Genomic DNA, 13,486 nt, shown 5'->3' with positions numbered 1-13,486 from the left:
CAATGGTTTCATGGCCATCATTAGACTAGCTTTTTTCTAATTCCAGGTTTTTGTTAATTGAATGCAAATTTCATCATCTGCTGTGGTGGGATTCAAACCCATGTCCCATGTCCCCAGGGCCTTACCCTGGGCCTCTGGATGACTAATCTAGTGACATTACCACTCTGCCAGTGCCTCCCCCAATTCCCTTTTGAAAGGTACAATTGATTCTGCGTCCACCACCCTTTGATCACTTCCAAACAGCCCTTCCATTCCCTCGGGGGAAGAACATTTTTTTTACTTCGGTCTTTGGCTCCCCCTCTTGGAGTGACAGCATTCCGATCGGAGGTCCTGCTGCCTCCAAAGGGTGAGGGTCATTAGACTGTTGATGCAGAGCTAGATGTGCGTGTGTTCCTAATTATAACAGTTTTGATGGAGACTAGGCAAGAAAAGACTTCTAGCATAGAAATGCCCAAACTGTTTCTGCTGGTCATGTGTGGCATTCAAGCCCTGGCAACTGAGTTTTTTGTGTTTATACTTATTTGCTAGTTTGCCTTGTTCATATTTTGTGGGCCAGAGATTTCAAAAGGGCTGTTTTTAACACTGTGTTCCCTCATTGGTGATGAAATCCTAAAACAGAACACCAAAGTTAGATCCATGGGAATTATTGATCAGGAGGCCATTCAACCCATCATATACCTGTGTCAATGCTAGCTCTTCAGCTTGGTCATTTTCTTTCATCCTGTTTCCCTGCACTTTCTTATGTTCTATGTTTATAATCCATAGGGATCAATAAAATGATTTTTTTTAACCAATTTCCAGCCCGAATTGACATTTTCTTTTCTGATCAGTACCAAATGATTCTCTCTGGATTTTTGGCATTAACAGCTATGTAAAATAAATGCCAGGATTTCAATTGTGATTTATTTCTTTTGAAAAGGTATTTTTTAAAAAATAGCTTTTGTATCACTCTATTGGAGTCTTAACAATCAAAAATAATACAACTGTAATTTTTGAATAAAAGTAAAAGACTTGTATTTAGTGCTTTATAGCCAATCTAGTATTTCTGAAATGTAATCACTGTTGTAATGTTGTACCAAATACATCCTACATCAAACATTGTGCGCATCTGGGGAGCCAGTATTTCAGCGCAAAAAATTAATGGACAATTGAGGTTAGCTAAGAGTGAGGAATGACTTCGCTTAGACTCTTGGGGCCAATTGTAACTCTCTCTGCCTGTTGTAAAGGAAGCAATAGCGGCCTGAAAAGGGCCTCGGCTCACTTAGCATCCTTGTTACACTGGCGCTCCAGCCTTTGCTACCTCAGATCCTGTTTCGGGTGGGCAGCTGCTTGCACTATAGAAATTTATGTAGGATCTCAATTACAATTGTGAGGTAATAGGCAGAGGTGTGGCAGCAGCTCCCCACCCATTTTGTAATCAGCCTTTCTTAAAGGGCCTGATGGAGACCACTGAAAAAGTGGTCCAAAGAAATGTTTAACTTTTATTTTTGAGGGGCCAGGAGGACTTACCCTCCTTCCCCTGATTGTCACATAAGAGTCAGATGATTTCCCCCCCACCACCACCCGCTAATGGCGAGCTGCCTCGGAGTGCAGGTTTGGCACCTAAAACAGCTGCATGCAAATAAGGCCTGGGTCTCACGCACACTGGTTACAATGGGCAGTCAGAGAGTGCCCTCTTACTGCTGCCTACCCACAGACTTCCTATACTTAAAAATGAGCCCCTTCCGGTGGTGAATTGAAGAGATGGGTCTGATCAGCTGGAACTTCATTGTGTCTGAAGAATTCACTGGGTGCAGAAGTGATTTTATGTATAAATGTGAGGAGTCACAAGCCTGGCGGATAACAATGAGACTTCTGATATCAAACTGCATAACAAATCTGAAGAACAAAAAGTCCCTAGAAATCATCGTGTTGGAAGATTTCCATGATAAAAAAACATACTGTTTACATTATACAGTGTCAAGCTTGTTTTAATCTGTGCATTCACTTGTCAGAACTTTTGAAACTACTGTCCATGAACTGTGTAAATAATTATGGGTTGGCAATAGCTTGATTGTATTTTCTTAATCCTTTCCTGTTTTCTTAACTTCAAGCTATGTTCCAAATAACAACTGATTTTTACTGAATTTAGCTGTTTTTGGTTGGGGGGGGGTTTCAGTGTTTTCAATAATTTTGTCTTGGTGTTTGACCATTGGAACATTGAACACCCCCTTCACCAAAAAACAATATTTTTAAATTGGCAATAAAACCAACTACAAGATCCTTATTAATTCACTTTAATTTTAATTGATGATATCATCTCTGACTCAATGGAATTTGTGGTAAAGTATTCCATGTTCTAATAAACTTCTTTAAGAAGTTCTGGTCACCATACTTTAGGAAGGATGTGAGGGTTCTTGAGAGGGTGCAGGAAGTTGAGCAGGATGATTCCAGGGATGAGGAACTTTGGTTACAACGTTAGGTTTGAAGAGCTGGGGTTGTTCTATATGGAGTAAAGGAGATTGAGGGGAAATTTGATAGAGGTGTACAAGATTGATAGGTTTAGGTAAAGATAGACAGAGAACAACGTTTCCCATTGGTAAGGACTAGAGGACACAAATTTAAGGTTTTGGGCAAGAGATATGTGGGGGATGTGAAGAACTTTTTTTACACAGTGATTAGTAATGACCTGGAACACACTGCCATGGAGGGTGGTGGGAGCAGAGACGATCAATGATTTCCAAAGGAAATTGGATGGGCACTTGAGGGAAATAAACTTCAATGCTACAGGGATAGAGTGAGGGAATGGGACTGATTGCCAGCTCTATGCAGAGCAATACATGGAGTCAATGGGCTGAAGGCCTCCTGTGCAGCAATGATTCTATGAAGTCTATGAGGATAAATTTCTTCTAGCTTCCCCCTTTGTTGTTCTAGTGATACTCCTGCATTTATGATTTACCAGCTCGTGGGAAATATTTGCTGTCTATCTTTTCAATACCTTTCATAATTTGGAAAATTTCTATTAGATCATCCCTTAATCAATGCAGTTGTAGTGAAAAAGACCCAGGTTTTTGAACTTCTCCAAGGACCTTAATGGAGGAGAATTACATTGAATTTACAGCACAGATACAGGCCATTCAGCCCAACTGGTCTATGTCAGTGTTATGCTGCACACAAACCTCATTCCACCCTATCTCATTTAACCCTATCAGCATATTCTTCTGGTCCTTTCTCCCTTGTGCAGTACCCCTTAAATGCATCTGTGCTATTTACCTCAACTACTCCATGTAGTAGTGAGTTTCACATTCCAAACGCACTCTGGGTAAAGAATTTTCTCCTAAATTCTCTGTTGGATTTATGGGTGACAATGTTGCATTTATGACCCCTAGTTTTGCAGTGTTGTGATACCACTTTACACATCTTCACAGGAAGAGCCATCAACCAACACAAGGTAGCTCAGTTGACGTAGTGTTAGTCATCTAGTCATGTGTGAATTATAGAGCTCTCTTGTAAACCTGTTACTTAATAAAGAACCCACTCCTTCATTACTTTTCAACTCAAGATTGCTACCTTATTGCAGAAGAAGACAATAACACAATATAGTGGCAGCTTGTGGTTTCTAAAGGTTTGCGAGTTCTGGTAATACCATCCACATCTGGTAGTGTTGAGGTATAGTTGAAGACCACTGCACCAAAGTAGCAGTACAGTAGAGGGGCTCAACAGCGGCATTCATTGGGAATAGCAATTTTTTCCTGGTAAAGTCCTTCAGAGGTAGTGGTGACAACATGACATCAGGTTCGACAACCATCCACTGAATTTGGTGCTCAAGAGTGAGTGAGTACATGAAAGGGGGTTGTTATTTCAATGGTTGTCGTTGAGACAAAGCAATCGGGTGGAATCGGGCTCAGGAAAGGTAAGCAGAGTCAATTCATGTCGAGGCAGTTGAATGGCACCACCTTTGCGCACTGTGTTTTTCTGCCAGAACCACTTTGTGGGCGGAGTCTTCCAATCACAGGCATAAAGCTCACGCTGCAGGCATTGAACACAGGGTGTGGCTGAAATCTGACAGGAGACCTGCAATTTTTTTTCCCTTCAGGGAAAGCCTCAGAGAAAAAAAGGGAATCATTTAAAGGGCAATGCCCCAGTGAAGATTTCTTGCAAACCAGTAATTTGGTACTAGGACTACCAAATACCTGTCAATGAATTGGAAAGCCCAAGATCTTCTACACAAATTCCAACTTTTCAGGCAGTGTATGAAATTGTATTTCTTGGATCTTGCTGTCACTGAGCTGGACAAGCAAGTGATCAAAATAAAAATCGCAGTCAAAGGGCTGCATCGTATTAATACCTCAGGATTATCTGAAGGGGACCAGAGGAAGTCAGCGAGACTCTGGACTATACTAGAAGAACAGCTGAAGGTCAAGATTAATTTTCAAATTCACCGTCTTGAACGACTAGCATACAGGCAGCAATCAAAGGAGATCATCGATCAAATTGTAAGCAGATGCCGCACAAAAGGAAAGATCTGTGATGTTTCAGAAGTGGAGTTATCTGAAAAGATCATGGAATTGGTCATTTCATCAACCCCAATAGAAGCTTTTCAGAAGGAGCTACTAGACAAAGAAAAAGGGTATGACATTGAAAGTCTCCTGAGAGAAGGGCGGGAAATTTGAGTCCATTGCTGCAATTAGGCAGTGCATATGAGCACTTGGAACAACGTCCATAGGCGAGGTAATCAGATCACCTCAGCAAGACAAGATATGTGGCAAGTACAAACTGGTACACAACCGAAAAATTGTCCAGCTTATGTGGACAACTGCAAGGTGTGTGGCAAGAAAGGCACTGGGCGAGGCTGTGCAAAGGGTACTGCAAAACTGGCCGGAAGTTACAGCAAACCACAACCTGACAAGGAACAAACACCACCTTGTGAGAGGAACAGGGATACATTCGGAAGAGGCTAATCCAAACGCAGACGTGTCCACGAGATTGACATGGCCATGTGTAACATAGAAAACATTGATGGTGAGCAACCTTTTCACACAGTAACAATTGCCCACCAGATGGACTCAGTTACTCAGCAGGAAACATTCACCACCAGTGACATCATATGCCCAGAGAAAGCTGGGCAGCATAAACTGTGACTCAAGATCAATACAGGGCAAGTGCAAATATTTTGCCACTGAGAATGCTGAAGAACATGTACCTGGCAAGATGGGAAGCCATGATGTAACATACATCAAGATTCACTGTGTATAACAGTTCCCCAATCAAATGTATGGGAACACTAAAGTTGGAATGTAGGTATGGAAACTCTTCATGGTCACAGCAAACATTCTACATTGTCAATATGAACGGTTCAGCAGCTACTGCAGTGCTACTGGCATGTAGCGAGCTTCGAATGATGACAATTAAGGAGATCAGAAGTGTGCCAAGGACAGACCTTCAAAACAGATGTAATCCCATTGAATCTGTTTGTTTGTGATTGCCTTTAAGAGTAATGTACCTTTAAGATCTTAGTATGCTAATGAGCTAAGTGCCAGGATGTAGTCATGTGACCATGCCACGCACTCTGCTACTGTAACACCAAGAGACAAGTCCTGTAAATAGGTAGCTCTGTACTGTATATATTTGATGTTTAATAAACCTGTTTTGAGTTCTTCAAACAACCTGAACTCCACGTATCTCATTTATGTTGCATCAGTCAACATAAAAAAAAAGCTTCTCATTGCCCCATCCAAGACTTTAATCAAATGTATTCGGACTGTTTTGATATACTGGGAAGTTTCAAAAGATTAGCCACTTTGCATCTGGAAGATGATGCCATTCCTTCAATAGATCCACAAAGGAAATGTAGTGTCCATATTAAGGACAAACTCAAAGCCGAGCTGGATACTATGGAGAAGCAAAGAATTATCAGGCGTGATCAGCAACACACAGATTGGTGCACTTCTATAACAGCGATGATTTTTAAAAAAAGACAGCAACATCAGGGTATTCTTAGACCCTAGAAGGCTGAAACAGACATTAAAATTATGTCCTCATAAAATCCCCGCCCTGAAGGAACTTAATCCAAAGTTTGCAAAGGCGAGATTCTTTTCCAAACTTGATTCAAAGTATGGATACTGGTCGTTCCATTTCTCTGAAAGTTAACGACTTGGATCATACCATGGAGAATGTTCCAGGATGTTTCTGTATTGCTGATGATATTGCGGTGATGGGCAGCACAAAAGAGGACCACAACAGGAATCTGCATGCGAACTGCCAGAAAGCAGGGCTTTATATTCAATAGTAAGATGTGTACCGTGAACACGAATGACATGTTTTTTCAGTTCAATTTACGCAGATGCACCCGTTTCCCTGCAAAGTAGAGGATATCCAGTCCATGCCAAGTCCACAAGATAAGGAAGACTCACTGAGATCTCTCGGTCTATTTAATTTCATAGCTCCCTGGATCTCAAATTTTACAGAGAGGTCCTCATCCCTACTTCAACTCCTTTAAAAAGGATACACCTTATCTGTGGCATGAGGACCAGCAGCATGCATTTGATTTGCTGAAGCAATCACTGTCGACTGAGGCAAGTATTATGACCCGAATAAGGATACCATTCTGGAAGTAGATGGTTCGTTGAAAGGTTTGGGAGCATGCTTACTCTGAGAGGGTCATCCAACTGCTTTTGGATCAAAGAGCTTGTCAACCACACAGACAAGCTATTCCAATGTAGAAAGGGGAACACTAGCTTTGGTATTCAGAATCACCAAGTTTCACGCTTTTTGAGAAGCATTTCATAGTCTAGATGGATCATAAACCACTGGCTATGATATGGCAGAAACTGCTCACCAGTGCACCACCCCATCTACAACCACTGTTGATAAAAGTGCAAGGATAAGACCGCGAGGTCAGATATAAGCCTGGGAATCTTATGGCAACCTCAGACACCCTTAGCAGACTACCCAATGCCAGAAAGTTTAAAGATGTTCCATTAGACATCCAGGTTGGTGAAGTCAATATAGAACTGAAAGCTGTATACCAGATAGATTTGATACGGTTCGGACAAAGGAAGCATGAGGAACTATGGGAAGAAATTTCCAGAGACCCAGTCTTAATGGAATTATGGCAACTCATTGTCAAAGAATGGCCTGACATGATACAAAAAGCTGCTGCAGAACGTAGAATCTTTTGGCCACACCAAAATGAGTTGACGATTTCTAGTGGCGTGATCTTCAAGGGAAGGCAGGTGTTAGGATGTAGATGCTTTGGAGAGGGTGCAGAGGAGGTTCACCACGATGTTGCCTGGTATGGAGGGCGCTAGCTATGAAGAGAGGTTGAGTAGATTAGGATTATTTTCATTAGAAATACGGAGGTTGAGGGGGGACCTGATTGAGGTGTACAAAATCATGAGAGGTATAGACAGGGTGGATAGCAAGAAACTTTTTCCCAGAGTGGGGGATTCAATTACTAGGGGTCACGAGTTCAAAGTGAGAGGGGAAAAGTTTAGGGGGGATATGCGTGGAAAGTTCTTTAAGCAGAGGGTGGTGGGTGCCTGGAACACGTTGCCAGCGGAGGTGGTAGACGCGGGCATGATAGCGTCTTTTAAGATGTATCTTGACAGATACATGAATGGGCAGGAAGCAAAGAGATACAGACCCTTAGAAAATAGGAGACAGGTTTAGATAGAGGATCTGGATCGGCGCAGGCTTGGAGGGCCGAAGGGCCTGTTCCTGTGCAGTAATTTTCTTTGTTCTTTGTTCTTCTTTGTTAATTCCACAATTGCTTCGCTGTGGCGTTCTTTTGAAGTTGCACCTAGGCCATATGGGTTTAGAGAAATCCAGAAGACTTGCACATGAAACTGTCTACTGACTGGGAATTAACAATGACATCGAGCAGGCAGCACGGACATGTGATGCGTGCCAATAGCATCAGTCAAGCCAACATAAAGAGCCACTTCTCCCGCACTAAGTTCCGTCACATCCTTGGATATGGGTCACCACTGATCTCTTTATCAAAGGTGATGACTATCTTTTGCGAACCAATTATTTTCTGCATAATCTGGCAATTGAGGGACACATCGAGCTAATCAGTTGCGAATACTATCAGCGCCACATTCAGCTTATTTGGCCCTCCGGAGGCAATAGTACTGAAGACCTGTGCTCCAGAACTTCCCGCGCCCCCTAGCCAAGCTGTTCCAGTACAGCTACAACACTGGCATCTACCCGGCAATGTGGAAAATTGCCCAGGTATGTCCCGTCCACATAAAGCAGGACAAGTCCAACCTGGCCAATTACCGCCCCATCAGTCTACTCTCAATCATCAGTAAAGTGATGGAAGGTGTCATCAACAGTGCCATCAAGCAGCACTTGCTTAGCAATTAGCTGCTCAGTGACGCTCAGTTTGGGTTCCGCCAGGGCCACTCAGCTCCTGACCTCATTACAGCCTTGGTTCAAATATGGACAAAAGAGCTGAACTCGAGGTGAGGTGAGAGTGACTGCCCTTGACATCAAGGCAGCATTTGACCGAGTATGGCATCAAGTAGCCCTAGCAAAACTGAAGTAAATGGGAATCGGGGGAAAACTCTCCACTGGTCTTATATATGCAGAACATATTGTCCTTCATCCCATGTTTCCTTTGACATTGTGCGGCATCCTTGCAGTGGAGGTTTGGGTGCCGAATGTTTTGATTTTCCCTCCTGCACTCCACTACGAACAAAGATGCAGTTTATGCTTTCCACATTGCTGTCTGTTTCTCCACTGCTGATTCCTTCCATGAGACTTTCTTCTAATTGTTTTGTCTCTATGTTACAGATTCCACCTTCATGGAAATAAAGCTTGCACCTTTGACTTGCCACGTCGACACCTAAGAAGAGAAGATGATCAAACTCAGTTATGGATCCAGAGACCATTTCTTGTATATCATCTTCCATTTTCATCACTTTTTTAGATGACTGAACATGTTTACGTCCATGGAAGGAGAGTGAGTATCCATGCAATTTGTAAGTGTTGAAATTAGATGTAGTTTCCTTCTGTAGCTTTGAAAGATTAAACTGTCAATGATGAGATTCTTTTCTGTGGTATCTGAAATGCATTTTATCATGAATTGAATCACAATTGGTCTGTCATTTTGGGCCACTTATTGTCTCTGAGTCACAAGATTGTCAAATTGAGTTTAAAATCAAGGCTGAAATTGTCGTATGTAGCACTGAAGGAGTGAATGTTAAAGATCCAGAGCACTATTTGAAGTTTAGCAGCAGCTTGTCCACATATCAATATTGTTTGCTCAATTAATACCATGAACAAGACAATTTCATAGCTGTTTAAGGAATATTAATGATGCAGAATGGCATCATTTGACTATATTATGAGAATTTTTGCACTGTAAAAATTAATTCATTGTGTGAAGTGCTCTGGAATGTTTCAACATGACAGTTTTTAAATGCAATTATTATAACAGACACAACGTAATGAAATTCTACTTGATATGATAAAAAGATCATAAATAGTACTTTTATTAAATGGTAGAACATTGTTATTGTTACCAAATTAGCCATTTAGGAATCAATACAAACACAAGCATGTTTATAAATGCATTTATCACACTGACTGAGTGAAGTATATTGTGATTGATTTATAGATATTGTCCACCTTTCCAGCTTACACTTCGGCCTGTGATGATTGGACTTGGGATTCTGGAGCATAGTTACCATTGCTCTTTTTGCTGGTTTTCTCTCCTTTCTCCCCTCCTCTCCCGAAGGCAATGACTTATGCAGCACCTGTCCCAAGTGGCCATTCTCCATGCATATGCCAAGACAATGAGTGTTAGAAGAATATTCAGCTGCAGAGAGGATTTGGCTCAAATATAACACTTCCTGTAGTCAAAGGCCCAACAACACTTGCTTGTACTGATAGATGAGATACTGGAGGAGACCTGGTTCCTGTGGAACCGTACCTTATAAAGCACCAACAATATGCATTCATATAATGCCTTTATCATTGAATTACATAGAATTTTACAGCACAGAAACAGGCCATTCAGTCTGTGTCGGTGTTTATGCTCCACAGAAACCTTATTTCATCTCACTCTATTAACATATTGTTCTATTTCTTTCTCACTCGTAGTTATCCAGATCCCCTTAAATGCATCTACGCTAACTGCCTCATCCACTTCATGTGGTAACATAGTAAAATGTCCCAAGGTGCTTCACAGGTGCATTATCAGACAAAATTTGACACCCAGACACACCACTTAAGGAGATATTAAGACAAGTGACCAAAAGCTTGGTCAAAGAGGTAGGTTTTAAGGAGTGCCTTAAAGGAGAAGAGAGAGGTAGTGGTTTTGGGAAAGAGTTCCAGAGGTTGGGGCCTAGACAGATGGGAATGGTAGCATGGTGGTTATATTAGTGGACTAGTAACCCAGAGGCCTGGACTAATGATTTAGCGGCATGAGTTCAAATCCCACCACAGCAGCTGGGGAATTTAAATTCCGTTAATAAAAAAGTCTGGAATAAAAAGCTAGTATAAGTAATAGTGACCATGTAACTACTGGATTGTTGTAAAAAAAAAACCATTCAGTTCACTAATGCCATTTAGGGAAGGAAATCTTATCCAGTCTGGTTTATATAAGGCAGCAATGTGGCTGACTCTTAGCTGTCTTCTGAAATAGCCCAGCAAACTTTCTGTTAAGGGCAATTAGGGATGGGAAATAAATGCTGGCCTTGCCTCTGATGCCCACATCCTGTTCAGGAATAACAAAATAAATGGGAGAAGGAAATTGGGGATGCACAAGAAGTCAGAATTGGAGGAATGCAGAGTCAATGCCTTTAGGTATGAAGAAAGTTTTTGAAAGAGCTAAATGAAATGAATTTGAGCAGAGAGACCTTGGGTTGCAAGTACATAGTTCCCTGAAAGTGGCAACACAGGTAGACAGGGTGGTGAAGAAGGCATATGGTATGCTTACCTTCATCAGCCGAGGCATTGAGTACAAGAGTTGGGACGTCATGTTATAGTTGTACATAACGTAGATTAGGCTGCACTTGGAGTACTGTGTGCAGTTCTGGTCGCCGCACTACAGGAAAGATGTGATTAAGCTAGACAGGGTGCAGAAAAGATTCACAAGGATGTTGCCTGGTTTGGAGGGCTTGAGTTATAAAGAGAGATTGGATAGGCTGGGTCTGTTTTCCCTGGAACGAAGGAGGATGAGAGGGGACATGATAGAAGTATATAAAATTATGAGAGGCATAGATAGGGTCGATAGCCAGAGTCTGTTTCCCATGGTAGGGGTGACTAAAACTAGAGGGCATAGATTTAAGGTGAGAGGGAGGAGGTTAAAAGGGGATCAAAGGGGTAAATTTTTCACACAAAGAATAGTGGGTATCTGGAATGAGCTGCCTGAGGAGGTGGTGGAGGCAGGAACAGTAGCAACATTTAAGAGGCATCTGGACAGCTACTTGAATGAGGAAGGCATAGAGGGATATGGAATTAATGCAGGCAGGTGGGATTAGTATAGATAGGCATTATGGTCGGCATGGACACGGTGGGCCGAAGGGCCTGTTTCTATACTGTATGACTATAAATAGCAGTAACCTCTGAGACATACATTGTTTACTGGAAGGTTGTTCAAGTACTTTTTCCCTTGATTTAAATTGCCATTGTCTGATAAGTGGGATACATGGTAGCAGTGAATATACAGGGTGTCCAATCTAATGAATTGTTAAAACTACTCTCAATGTATCCAGTTCAGTGCCATTACCTTTGTTACCATTCATGGACATGTCAGGCCTCACCAGCAAAGGGAGCATCTTGTACTTTTCCCTTGTTTGTCAATATGTAGAAAGCAGAAACAATACAGTTGCACCAACTTTCATCTACAAGGTGATTAAATACTAGCTATTTGGATCATCATAATTTTGGTTCTGTTCATGTGGTGCAGCGGCCTAACTGATTTCCCTAGCTGGTTGTAAAAATCCAGATTTTTTAAAACCCCTGCTATATACTTTCCAGCAAACCTTCCTGATCTGTTCAGTTTTGCTACTCACTCGATAAATTTGCTGAGACTTGGTAATAACCCAGGGAAACATCTTTAAATTTAGTATAGGTATATATAAAGTGCTCTCAATAGCTCAATGGGTTTGCCCACTTCTTTCTAGCTATGCCATACTGATTAGAAAGATTCTCCGATTTGATCCCTGATGTGTGTTGAAGTACTTCATTTTAAACTGGGATAGCAATAAAACAGCTACAATTAACTTAAGTGCTCCTGAGATAAAGGAGGGAAATTAGGCAGGTTTTTAGTTGCTGATGGCCATCCTGTTGCATGTGGGGTGAGGACAGAATCTGATACAGCTGTGATCTCCCCTGATAGTACAATTCCAGATCATTTATATATATATTATATTTTAGGAAGGGTTCCAGCACAAACCCCTGAAATAACAAACTTCATACTTTCCCCATTATCTTTATGACATGTTTTTGTTAAAGGGCTGTATAATGGCACAATGTTGTTACTGCAACAAATCCACATGCATGTTTTACATTTGATTCCTAGTAATCTCAGTTTGTAGAGGATACTTTTGCTGATAACGCTGCTGTGTAGTGCCATGAGACATTATAGGTGCTATAAAAATGCAAGTTATTGTTGTTGCTTTGGAAGTTTAAGTACGCTGCATCATAATGCCTTTTTCCTGATCTGGTACCTATTTACAGTCAATCTTCCCTTTGAACCCCTTTGGGACCAGCAGAAAAAATTGTTGTATCAAGCTGTTCAGTACAGTAGGGGTTTGGTGATTTGCTGCTTCAGAAAACTTAAGAAATGGCCAGTTTGAATTGGCAATAATGTTACTCTGTTTAAAAAAATACAAGCAGCTCGGATTACTTCATGTTATTTGTACTTCTTCTCAATGCTAACTAGTTTAAAAATGTTAACCAGTCTAAAAAATATTTCCCAGTTCCAGGTAATGACTGTGAAGTTTTGCACCATTGCGATTGCCTTTTAAACTCAGCCAGTGAAAGAATAACTGGTTCTGTAACTTGCATGTCCTGATCACCAGAAGTTTCCTCATCCTCTCTCCGACTCAACATCACCGTCTGCCTCTCAAATATAAGTAAAAGATTCCATGGCACTATTTGAAGAACAGAGGAGTTCTCCTGGTGTACTGGCCAACAGTTATCCCTCCCCTAACATCACTAAAAACATATTATCTGGTCATTGGTCTCATTTGCTGTCGTGGGACCATGAAGTGCTCAAATTGAATATCACATTTTGCTATATGAAAGCAGTGAATATACTTCAAAAAAGTAATTCATTGGCACTCTTGGACTGCCTGATGATGTGAAACATGCTGTATAAAATGATGGAAATACTCACCAGCGCAGCATCTGTGGAGAGAGAAACAGAGTTAACATTTCAGGTCAATAACCTTTCGTCAGAACTGGAAAAAGTTTCAGATGTAACAGGTTTTAAGCAAGTACAGAGGCAAGGAAAGTGGGGTGGGGGGGGGGGGGGTGGAAAAGAACAAAA

General features: G+C 41.4%; 1 protein-coding gene across 2 annotated transcripts in view; it reads left to right on the top strand.

Moving 5' to 3' along the window:
- The window catches only part of ralbp1 (ralA binding protein 1), a 113,217-nt gene that overhangs the window by 20,744 nt on the left and 78,987 nt on the right, over positions 1–13,486 (top strand). For both annotated transcript variants that reach the window (XM_068031250.1, XM_068031256.1), the window contains exon 2: positions 8,779–8,947. In XM_068031250.1, the coding sequence (XP_067887351.1) occupies positions 8,915–8,947 (33 nt within the window). In that variant the 5' untranslated portion in view covers positions 8,779–8,914. The remainder of the gene's footprint in view (positions 1–8,778; positions 8,948–13,486) is intronic.

The sequence above is a fragment of the Heterodontus francisci genome, chromosome 5, assembly GCF_036365525.1.
Source record: "Heterodontus francisci isolate sHetFra1 chromosome 5, sHetFra1.hap1, whole genome shotgun sequence".
Classification (NCBI taxonomy): Eukaryota; Metazoa; Chordata; class Chondrichthyes; order Heterodontiformes; family Heterodontidae; genus Heterodontus; species Heterodontus francisci.
The sequence above is the reverse complement of the archived record's forward strand: the minus strand, read 5'-3'. Positions and strand labels throughout refer to the sequence as shown.